The 12,752-nt window shown below is 43.1% G+C and overlaps 1 protein-coding gene across 4 annotated transcripts in view; it reads right to left on the minus strand.

The window, feature by feature from the left end:
• mecom (MDS1 and EVI1 complex locus) overlaps positions 1-12,752 on the minus strand; it is a 147,534-nt gene that overhangs the window by 58,323 nt on the left and 76,459 nt on the right. Inside the window, exon 1 of one of the 4 annotated variants that reach the window (XM_034700891.1) lies at positions 941-1,010. The exons of 2 other annotated variants lie outside the window; for them this stretch is intronic. In XM_034700891.1, coding sequence (XP_034556782.1) covers positions 941-946 — 6 coding nt within the window. In that variant the 5' untranslated portion in view covers positions 947-1,010. Of the gene's footprint in view, positions 1-940; positions 1,011-12,752 lie in introns of those variants that run through there. One more of the 4 variants, XM_034700890.1, reaches the window with a different exon arrangement.

The raw sequence follows: 12,752 nt of genomic DNA on the forward strand, positions 1-12,752 counted from the left end.
TAAGTGGTAAAACCAAGGGAGGGAGGGAGAAGAGGAGGAGAAAAAGATAGAAAGAAGCATGGAAGGAGCAAAGAAAGAAGGGAAGAAAAAGAGATGTAATTAAAAAGTGAATGAAAAGGGAAGATTGAGAGGGAGAGATAGCAGCAGCAGGGGCAAGGCAGGGCAGGAGGGGCGAGCAGGCCAGGACACGCTGACCTCGCTACTTAGGCCCTAATTACATGTTGTGAAACTTTAGTCAGCTCACAGTCATCTGGCTGCACTGGGCCTCCTGGAGCACAGACAGACAGAGAAATTACAACACCATTACACACACTTTAAAAGAGACAGAGAGGGAGAAAGAAGAGAGGGCAGGAGAGGGAAGGAGAAGTGTGAGGAGGGGGAAACTGAAGAGAGAAGGAAGGGAGGCTGATGTCACTTGGCGTTTTTTTGAGGGAGAGTAACAAAGCGCGAGGGCTCTCCTTTGTACGCCGCTGCTGAGTGGAGCACTGGTATTTTTACAGGCCTAAAGATCTGTGCACTCATAACAATGTGGGTACACAGCACTCAGCAGGGGTGCCTCTGTGAAATATGCCCCTCTGCACCCTCCCCTCCTTCTCTTAATATCCTCCATCCACAGTCTGGTAACCCCCTCCTTAAAAGACACACACACACACACACACACACACACACACACACACACACACACACACACACACACACACACACACACACACACACACACACTCACCGGGCTTCTGTAGCCATGATGCTGCATTAAACAACCATGAGTCCTGAATTGTTTGAAACACACACTTACCACACACATACACAAATGCAGCTTTTTTACATGCTTACACTTCATAGTTCTGTAGGCTTTGCTGACTCTCTCTAAAGCCAATGTAGTTTTGGGGGATTCTTTTTAATTGTGTTCATGTTCCAACAACTTCTAAATCTCCTTCACCTTCATCTCATCCTCTGCTTCTGCTCTTCTTCTCTATCTTTGTACTCCTGACTGCGTTTCTTCTTTCCTCTGTCCTTTTCTCTGTCATTTCAACCCAACAAGAGTGTTAGGGGATTGGGCTCCATGAGCGATGCATTACGGGGAACCCAGGTGGACCCTGCGGTGCAGAGGTGGGAATTCCAGCAGGCAGCAGAAAACCGTGGGGGGTGAAACCAGAGAAGGAAAGTGTTTTACTCCGCAGATTTTCACTTTTATTGGTTCAGCGTGCAGTGGGCCAGTCATCCCCCTCACTGCCCAAACACACGAGCAACGGCTCTCACACCTGAACACAGTCAGATTGCAGAATCACTTATTGTAACAAATAAATTACATGCTTATTTATTTTGGATTTGCAAAACCTGCACTTGTAAAATACCAAATAGTAAAAATGGCTTGTCTTTCCTCTGGTTTTGTGCTGCCATGAACGACTTGTAGGTGACATGAACTCTATTTCACATACAGTATATCTATGCAGTGCTATAGAGCTTGTTTGTGTTCATTTTTTTATTAAAAGGCTTGATCCAGGGCAGGTCAGTGTGCTTACCTGTATGCATGTTCATGTGCTGTCTTGTGCAACAGTTACTGCCAGGGGTGCCAGAAATTGTGAGTTTCGCTGCAAATGCAAGCAAGAGCATGCAACATGTGGGGAATGTAAAAGAAGCATCAAGGGGAAGACTGAGACATCTTCAAACTTCAACAGACATCTGTTTCTCTGCACCCAGAGAGGTAAGCGAGATGCTCGAGTCAGCCTTCTCGGACTGTTGATTAGTTGAGCAAGCAAACAGTAACATTAGCAACTAAAGTGCTTTAACCCCTGGGTCCAAGATGTTTGGTTTGTTACAATTCTGATTAATAACAGGTGGGCTTCAGGGTTTTTAAATTCTATCAGACACCAACATTGATCCCACCGCATGAGAAACGATGAGCATGCCTCCTCATTTACAGAGGTGCAGTGCACTTTTACACAAGACACACAGTGCTGTAACTTCATTGATAATCTTAATCTCCAGACAATGTCAGTCAGAATCTAATGCTGATAAATGAAATGTTTTTTTCTGCACACCTAAAAAGGTCCCACACAGTCAGTCGAGCTTCATACAGTGAACAGCTTTGAGTAAATCACAGCTACTCATTATAATAGATAATAATATTAATCATGGGGACTTGACTCAGATTCTTCCTAAGTGACTCAAGTAAATTCTATAATAAGAGAGATTGCATTTCATCATTATCTTACCAGACATGTGCTTTATTTGAACAACAGATCCTAAAATACTGAGGAAGTGAGAGGTTGGAAAACATGAGGACTCCATAAAGCGCCTGTTTCCTGGGCTGAACGAGCAATAGAGTAACTTAGTGTGTTCATGAGTGTGCATTGATGAGTGCTTCACTGCTTGCACTCATTTCCTGATATTAATTGGTGGGGTGAGGTCTTATCTCAGACTGATCTCCTGTCTGAAGGCAGTGTAACAAACACCAACGACAGAGTGAGAGACAGAGGAGAGGGGAGTCGCTGGACTGAGCAGGATCGCTATCTGTAATCTGTGATCAATCTTGGCCGAAGTGGCTGGTGTGAGAGGGAAGTAGGGTCGACCCCTGTGCCCCCCTCGTCCAACTCTCCCCTCCACCTCCTTCCTTGTCTCAGCAACCCCCTCCCAACACCCCTTCATCCCAAGGGTGGCTTGGTCAGCCCTGAGGGGAGAACATGCTGCAGAGCAGGCAGACAATTTTCAGGCTGACTGCTTTTACTTTCGGTCCGACCAGGGCCTCATGAAAACAAACTGACAAAACAAAGGACAGCAAATTAATGACCCGTGCCCCCCTCTCTCCACCCTCAAACCCCAACCCCTGACGATTGACTCCTGGCTTGGCACGTCCCTCCCCTTCCTCCCCTTCCTCCCCTCCCCTCCTCTCTTTTTCCCTCTTCTACCGTCTTGTCCTGACTTTTGATCCCCTTCAAATCACACATGCACAGACACACATATCTGGACACTGACACACTTAAACGCACATACACACATCACTACCACCATCACCCTTTTCCTTAGCTCCCTGACCCGTGGCATCTGGTTTAGATTGTCACAGGAAGAGAGAGACAGAGACACACAGAGGGAACGAGTGAGTGTGAGTGAGAGGGAGAAAAAGGCCTCTGTCTGTGTCTGGACCTTCATTATCATGTGTTAATATTAATGCAATTTGAAAAAGAAACAGACATGGAGGCGCACTGGGTGAAACCAGGATCATCTGTGCTGAAAGGAACAGCAGGCTCTCACAGTGCAGACGTGCTTCCAACCCACAAGACTTGTGCAAATCTGCGCTCTGCTATTCAAACACTGTCACTTTACAGGAAGGTTTCAAGCTGTTATTCATACTCACACCAGGATTATGCATGTGTGCTGTATTACAGTTGCATTTAATTCACTGTGTACTGAAATACCATCTTTGGTAGTTATTGCAGGCCAACCTCAACTCACCTCTGTTCTTGGTTATTGCATTTTATTTACTGTTAAAGTTATTATTTTACTGGACGTAAATGGTTTGCCTGATGTTTTTTGAAAACTGAGCAGTTTATATTTCTTATTGCTCATTCCTTTTTAAAAACTTGGTGTCTGATGCATTCTAATTTAAAGGTGGGTAACCTTGAAAAGTTTAAAAAAGGGTCAAGAGCAAGAAAAGTCTCACAGGGGAGAACTGGGATTTGGTCTGATTGTGAACACTCGCACTCAAATAATGAAGCAAAAGTTCTGACCTCTCTTCTATCATATGCAGTTGTTCTCAAAGCCTCCAAGCATGACCTTGCACATAATCCTTGCATAATCACTCAAAAAATGTCTTTGTGAGTGGATTGAGTAATGCAAGATGAAACACAGAAATACACGCACACCAGATATAAGCAGAATAAACAGTATAATGCACTATTATACATGAAGACCTGATTATAGTGCAGATTAAAGCAGATTCCTGGGCTGTCTTTGACATGTGGTGAACACTCTGTGGGAGCAGCTTCAGGCCATTCTCTGGATTCACCGGAGCACAGCACAGAGTCAGCGCACCGAGGTCAAACTGTCTGTTCATACCTCGCGTCTTGACCTCCCTTCTGTCAACATTTAATGGATTTATAATGTTATAACTTTGGCCTCAATTTTCAGTGTCAAAACATGCTCAAAAACTCACAAAGCTTGGCACATGCATCAGGTCTGCAAATAACCTAGCACTACAGCAGTTTTAAAATATTCAGCCCCTGCAGGTCATGTCACCTAGTGGACATGAGATTTGGCACACATTCCCTGAGACTTCAAAATCTAGTCTCTATATATTGTGGTAAAATGTGAACAGGAAGTCTGCATATTTTAAAAAATATGGTTAAAATTGTTTCCAGGGGTCACTCTAGCATTAACTACTCCGAGAGGGTTCAGCTAATACATTTCAAACTTGATTTACAGCAAAAAGAGACCTGAACAATGAAAAGTTATTCGCTCCCTGTGTAAAACTCAAAGGTTGTGGCTGTGGCAGGCCCTCAAAGTTGGGTTTATCACCATTAAACAGGAAGTAGCTTTTTCTCAGTTGTGCATGCTCAAATCTGACCCACACTTCACATAAAAGTGCGAAGGGTCCACGCCTGAACACATTCATATGGTAATATTTAATCACAGCGCCTCCTTGTGGTAACTTGAAACATAATGTTGCCACTCTGAGCTGAAGATCCAAGACCGTTGAATCTATCTGGATCAAATTTGCTTGGGAAAAGTTTGAGATGTTGATCTTCATGTGTACCGATATCTGTGAGTATTTCTTCAAGTGAGTGGTTAACTCAGCTGCATGTACGTATATCATTGTTGCTGAGTTAACTTTGTCTGCTTATGAAGAGTGTTGGCCTAAACACACTCATATTACATTTATTAACACTAGTCACAATGTCGCCATCTGACAACAGAGAGTCACTGTTTTCATACAATCCCTTCCAAAATCTGGTTTGCCAAATTTTACTCAAATTCCATCAGGTGTCTCTTAAGACCTTTGCCCTATGCCCCCCAAAAGCCATGGTGTTGACATGGCAATGTATTATTCACCATGAAACAGGAAGTTGTTTTAGGGGGCTTAAATTACACGTGGAGTCACCAAACTTGGTACACATGAGCCTCGGCAAGTAAAACTAGGGAGTAGCTTGTTTTGTCGACTAACAATTTAAAAGTTGTCATCCTCTCTAGCCAACAACAGAATTGCTGGTTGTTTTTGCAAAATATGGATATTTATATTATCTTAGGCTGAAATTACCTATCATATATTGTGTTTAAACACTGCGGCAACCTCCGGTCTCAAACTATAAAGCCCATGCGGAAGTGTTATAAACTGCAATTCATCGAGAATCTGCTGCAGAAACACCCGAAACCACATAGATATGAATGGGAAAAAGACGATCTTTACAGCATTAATAAACATGTTACAGCCTGGTTCAAAAAACGGCTTGGCCCTATGTAGCTAATCTCTCTATCGGCACACACTGTACGGGGGGTGAATTTTTAACGCAACGGTTCAGGAGATATTAAGATTACGAGTTTTTTCCCAAATAAGCACATGACTGATTTCACTCCCAGTCAGGAACACATAGCTGTTGGCTAAGAGGCTCAAACTCCAGCCCTTTACGTCACACTATGCCTGGTTGAGTTCAGCATTTCCAATATGGCTACCGCCGTCGATTGGCTTCAAAACAGCACTCAGGAACAGATGGGTGATGTCACGGAAACTACGTCCATATTTTATACAGTCTATAGTTTAAACTTGTGTGCTGCCCTCCTCCACTAACTGCCATTATTGCTCCAGTTATAAGCTACTGTCATAATGCTATAATGCTAGACTACCTGGATGTAAACCAGCACAGATGACAGATGCACAACAGAAGCGTGGTGTGGTTTGGTAGTATTTTGGTTAAACTGGCATATAACTACTCTACCTGAGTAACGCGTAAACATCACAATAATTAGGGCGTTAACCTACAAGAAAGACCAAAGGCTGCTGGTGATAGCAATGCTAACATTAGCATTCAACAAACCAATCTGAACAATCTCACACTGTTAACCTGCACACTCAGTGGTTCCGTGTTTTACCGTGTTGAATAACTTATGCTTGATTTTGACTGTTTTCTGAGTATTTTCTTACCTTAAGACTGGTCGGTTAGTCACATTTAAATTATGTTTTAAATGCTTAGGCGCTTTAGACTATTTCATTTTAATAATAAGAGAAAAGCATATTCTTTTGTTGATTATCTGATGCTTCATCAGCATCTCAACATCTCATCACCTCATTTTGAGTCCATCTAGTGGAATCTATGACTGTATTGCTTGAACTAACCTAACACGGGTAATTTTATGTAGTTAACATACAAATACTAATGATTCAGGAAGAGTTAGTGACAATGCTGAACCAAAGTGTGAACCTCACAACATGGTAGGGTAAATATAACAGTCAGATTAGGTGTTGCAAATCACTGCACTATCTTCTGAATCAGAAGTGTTGATATGTATGTTAACACTGGGTTGGACTTAAAAACGATATGATTGAATTAATGATGTTAACAAATCTTACCCAGTGACAGCAGGTGATGAAGGAGAAAAGACGAAGGGGAACACACACACACACACACTCACTTGCACACATAGACACACACAAACATTCCTGAGGGATTAGTTAGAAGTCTGTGAGCATTTCATCAAGTGTTTCCCATTCAAACAGGCCTGAGAGCAGATCCCTTAGAAAAGCTCAGGTCACCACCCTGGCTTTGGGTTATGGCTTAATATTTAAACTGGGAGTGAGCTGGATTCAAAGTGAGTGTTATCAGTCATCGCTTGTAAGCCAGATAGAGCGTGGATACCTCTGCAATATCAACATGTAGGCTAACACAAACAAGCCCGCTCATTTAATCTCCTCTGATGTGTGTCTCTCTGTTCGTCTGACCCCTATGAGGTAACTGGTCACTGCAGCCAGATTTATAGCTAATCACTCTGTATCGGCAGCAGTCTGCCATGGACCGGGACGACTTTATAACATTACACATTACCACACAGCGAGAGAGAGTGACGTCAGTATGGAGACAGGGATAGCAAAGAGTTAAGGAGAAGAAAGAAGACACTGGGAAGGGAGGACATTAAGGAGGAAGGGCAGGATAGAAGGGAAGAAATGCTGTTGAAGATGGATGAAAAGCGGTGAGTGATTACACTTTAAAGACAGATTCATGGAGGAAAAGAAGGAGTTGTAGAACAAGATCTAGGTGATGGGAAGGGAAACACACTGCCTCCCTCCTTTTTTGCCATTAGACCCCGTGCTCATTAGTCAGTCCTTGTCGCCAAGGCATTGACATCTCCCGCCATTCTATATACAGCTATTGATCTCTCACGGTACTCACATAAGCAATTTAAATCACAACAAATACATTCCTTAGGCACTACTTATCTTATGAATGTGTGTGTGTGTGTGTGTAAGATAGAGGGGAAGGCAGGTGCATTCGAGCAAGCCTTCATGTTGTGTGCAGTGTCCACAACGTAAATGTGTATGTGTGTTTGTGTACTTGCATTTGAATGTGGAGTTTCCTCTCAGTGTTGTTGTACATATTTATGTCCAAACTGTAATGTTTCTGTTAAACGTATTGACAGCTGCTGATACACCTGTCAATACTATCGGCCAATAGTCTGAGAATGAGGTCAAAGCTTTTGTCAAGGCGAGGTCATTGGCCTCGGAGTTCATTCAATGAAACCATGATCACAAGGGGACCACAAGAAACTATGTCAATACTTGGAAGCTAAATTGCAACCAAGAAAGGCTTATGTAAGTAGTTCCAGTTTTACACATTGTAATGTATTACTAATCAATACTTGATCTTTAACATTTATCAATGGAAACATTAACAGAACAGCAGTGGAATCATAAATGTAAGTCTGACACTTTGTATCTGAATCAATGAATCAGTTTTTCATCAATTTTTTCGGACGCATTTAAACTTATAAGGTCAGTCATTGCATACTCTCATCATTGACACAATGAGTAATCTGCAATGATTTTCTGTCTAAATTGATACAATAAAAATGTATCTTATGATGACCGGTTCCCCATTTTTATCTTGACTACCGCTCTGAGATGTCTGACCAAACCACAACCACGCGGTCACAGATGGATTCCTCCAAAGCTCCTACAGAACTACCACCGACCGCCAGCCATCAGATTCCACCGCCACACAACCACAATCTAACCACCGAGAGCAAGAGAGCAAAGAAAACTGGGAGGAGAGACGAAGGGAAGAGGCAGAAGAAAGAAAGCGGCAACAGGATTGGAAGTGAACCTACAAGGAGGATGGAAAACGAAAAAACTGTGTAGAAATAGTGCAATGTAGTTTGAAGTTTTCCTCTCCTTGCACTTGTGTCTTCATCCCGCCCTTTTTTTGGACCTCCTTTAGCATCACCATTTCTGCCTTTTTACAGATTCATACACACCGCCAGCAGGAAGATGAAAAAAGACAGGGATGACAGAGCTAGCTCAAGGCAGCATCACCATCCAAACAGCCAAACACCCGGACAATATGCTAATGAGCTTCCTAATGACCGTCACCACTTAGCAACTGCAAATTAAAACCCATTTGATTCAGAGACACTTATCAAGCTCTAAGAAAGAAAAATGTTAAATTTTTCCAAGAAGACAAGCAGAGTTATTGCCGTCCCCTCCTCCCCCCTGCTCTGCCCTCCTGTATGTCTCTGTCTCTCTGTCCCCCCGCTCGATTGCCTCTAATGGACGTGCTTTATCTAGGCTGACCTAACCATTGTCACAGGGAGCAGAATTTGTGAGCTTTTAGAGTGGGTACACTCATCGATGTGCTGGAGGTGGGAGTGGAGGGGAGGCAGTGGTGACTGGGAGTAAGTGTGGGTGCAAGGAGGGGGCCACTTGGCAACCATCCATCGGTGCACTCTCTTGGCCACTTCGTTAGCGACCACATACACATCTCGCTGTCCCCCCTTCGTCTGTGCTCAGATATGCAAATAGGTTGCCAGTTAGATGCTGAATGAGGAGTGAGATATGAGCTTTTCACTCATCTGTGGAGTGGGCTGGACGGACGACAGAGCATTTAAATAACTTAAATAGCTCAACTTCTAATTTGAAAATAGCGTCCTCATATGTGGAAAGCCATTTGTCAGTGTTTCACCATCCTACATCTTATTCTCCAAACTTTTTCCTCATCCTAACTCCTCATACTTTAAGAAAAAGGCAAGAGACTGGGCTTTTATTGACCAAAAAAAGTGAAAGAAAGTTAGAGACAGAGCAAGGCAGTGAGAGTGGCCCCCCCAGCCCAAAGGAGAAACCGGATAGGGCCACTTTAAAAATCGCTTAACACGCTCGACACAAAAGACAGCTGAGAAACTTGAGCCATGTTTGATTTGAGTGTCAGGGTGGGAGGCACTAATCTGTGGACATGGCGAGCACAGGTGGTGAAACAATCAAACAGCCTCACACTCCTATCCCTCACACACACACACACACACACACACACACACACACACACACACACACACACACACACACACACACACACACACACACACACACGAAAAATACTTAGGCAGGAAAACAAAAAAAGGCAACAAGCAGAAATGTTTACATAGGCACACTTTCATACCCGTAAATGCATACAGGCATGTATGGAAATACATAGGTGGGAAAACACATGCACACAAAGTCACACTCACTACTAGGGAAACACACACACACACATGCATGCACGTCTGCAGCAGGCTGAATTGCTATGGAGCGTGGTGTTGTTTTACTAGGCAAGATAAAGACAAGGTGGATCGGATTCCCAGCTCCTGTTTCCCTCTGCTGCCTCTCTGCTTCCTTTTTATGTGTCAGCGGCACACGCCCTGCCTGTGTGATGGAGCACTGATTGAAAAAGTGCAAAGTCATATATCTAAAAGAAGAGAAAAAAGGGATCCTAAGGGGTATTAACAGCTGTGACACAGGCTTTAACACATCATGGCGATCCTCTTGCACTGATATTACCTGCTGATGTGATCTGATTTCAACAGAAGCGGAAATGGATCAGAAATTTGATTTACTCCTTGGTAATGAGAAAAGGTGAATATGCACACTCACTTAACGATTAACCGTTAACACATATGGGCTTTGGAAAGGTCAAGAAGCGCTCATAGAAAAGAACAGCAGATTAAATGATTGACTATTTGCATTATTTGTGACCCAGAAATGACCCAGAAATGAAAATAACTACATTTGCTTCAGGGCAAAAATACAATCCCATAACCGATTTTTGTAAAATATAAAAAGGAGGGTAGCAATCAGCTTTTTCATATTCTATTTAAATCAAATTAAAGACAATTCAATCTATTTAGCTTGATTCACTCAGTGTCTTGAATAATTTCTTGATTCTGTTAAATCAAGCGGGAAAAACAGTGCTAGGCGAAGACAAGATGATGATGAGCTCTCCCACTTGATTTTCTATGCGCATACTCACATGTCTCTTCACACACACATCCCATGTCTATGTCTACAGGTACTTATCCTTATATCAACTTAATATGACATTTATTGTTATCACCCTCACCTCTGAACACACACCGAGAACAAGCACATTGAACACGCACACCCTGCTCCTGTATCTCAGTCAGGGCTTTTACACAGTCCCTGCCTGTGCTATTCACGCAACACGAAACCTATCATAGACTGTCAGGTGGAGTAACTCGAACGCCTGGTATTATGTGCTAATAGTATTTACACTCTGAAAGTGAGCGTTGGAGTGTAAATCTTTGAGTTGTATCTGGGCAGACCTCCACTTCACAGAGGAGAATGTTGCGGCTCGTACACTTAACTGCGCTCGATAAAAAAGAGCCGGCAATTTGCATTTCCGCTTTTATTAAGTGAATCAGGTTTGACATATTGGGAATGTGCTGTAGTGTGCTGTGCAATGGCCACACAAATCATAATACATGATGTTTGATTTTCTCAGAAATTGATTGACTTGAATATTTTGATTGATTATAGCTTTGTCGTTATTTCTCACAGCGTGCCATGGAGGGAGAGATTGGGTGTTACACAAGAAGGGAAGGGGGTCTTCCCCAGAGGACCTCCCCCTGCTCATACATTTACACACTCCACACTCACACATCCACACACACACACACACACACACACACACATGTTTTGCCCTAAGGCCAGTCTCTGTAATAGGATCCTCACTGTTATTTCTGCTGAATAAAATAAATCCCACTAATTAACATGTTAACATGATTGATGGGCCTTGATTCTGCAGGGAGCAGAGAACGCCTGTCTGCACTCGGGCTGCCCTGCTGCTGCCTGCATACACACTCACAGAGAGAGAGAGAGAGAGAGAGAGAGACTCTGGGAGTGAGACGTTCGGAGGAGGAAATGGAAATATGAAACATTTCAGACTTCCAGGAAATCATAAAAACGTAGACCTGGTTGGACATAAGTTAGTAATTGGATAGCATTTCTAACTAAAGGCCTGTTTGATTCATCTTCACAAAGCTTTATAACGGTAACACAGAGTATGATGCTAATTTTGAATGTGTCCTCTCCTCTGGTAAATACCTCTTTCATAGATTGCACACCAATTTACACCACAATCACAACAACAAACACTGTAATTGGAGAAGCATGAGAAAAGGCATCAAATAAGAACAAAGTGAACCGATACGGGCAGAAAACAGAAGCGTTTTTTCACATGTTAGAGAACTAAACAAGGAAGTAAGGTGTGACATTGTTCAGAGCAGGGACGTGATGCGGGGCGCATAACACCGTGAAAGCAATCAGAATCTAATCTGTCTGCGAGAGAAACCCAAAGAGCGAGGATACATACAAATGACCTGATACAACACACTCAAACAGACATTCAGCTTTCAAAGTCACCTTAAGAGGAGGGTGTTATAGAAAGGCATGAGTGTTAAATAACAGTGGGTCACACCACATGCATGAACACACCAGGCAGTGTGTGAGAATGTCCAAATTGTGAAAGTCAGCTTCTTAAATCAGCTGTTTGAAACTCAGGGTAATTTTTCCAAGTCAAATAATATTCATTTAAAATGCACAATGTGGATCCTGACTCCATTTAAGGTTTGTGGGTACAATTATGTCTATCAAAGCTGGAGCTGGTTGACACTTATTTACATATGACCTCAGACTCATGGGTATCTTTACCCCTAACATCTTGACCTATCAGCAGTCCATTGTGAGTGTCTTGGCCTCACAGTGCAGGTGAAACAGCAGTGTGAGGCAGTGAAAGACGGTACAATGTACCTGTCTGTCTGCCTCTGTTTCCCGCCAGCCTCCCTTTCTTTGAGCAGTTGTGGGAACACTGTGAAGTGGAGGGGCTGTCAGGGGGGCCACGCCCGCTGTGCCCGCCCATTCTTTATGAATGAATTAATCAATAGTGACACTGCACTACATGCTTTTTCCTTCCTCATTATTTTAATTAGCCGTTTATATGGATGCCCACCCCCCCTTCCTCCTCTTTTGCATTTCATTAATACATTAACATGCACTTGACAAAAAGAGCAAGGACATAGACACAGTGGCGGTCGCTTGGCTGGTCACTTTGTAGTCTCCCGCTTGTCTTGCCCGCTTTGCCCTCCCCGCCAACAACCCTCCTCCTCCTGTCCTGCCCTCAGCTCTGCAAAGCAACTTCTAGGAAAGTCATCAGCAATTATCGTTAAATTATGCTAATGTGCATGTCTTTTGGCTTGCACTGCATGAGACGCTTTACTTT

The sequence above is a fragment of the Notolabrus celidotus genome, chromosome 14 (assembly GCF_009762535.1).
Source record: "Notolabrus celidotus isolate fNotCel1 chromosome 14, fNotCel1.pri, whole genome shotgun sequence".
In the NCBI taxonomy this organism is placed as follows: domain Eukaryota; kingdom Metazoa; phylum Chordata; class Actinopteri; order Labriformes; family Labridae; genus Notolabrus; species Notolabrus celidotus.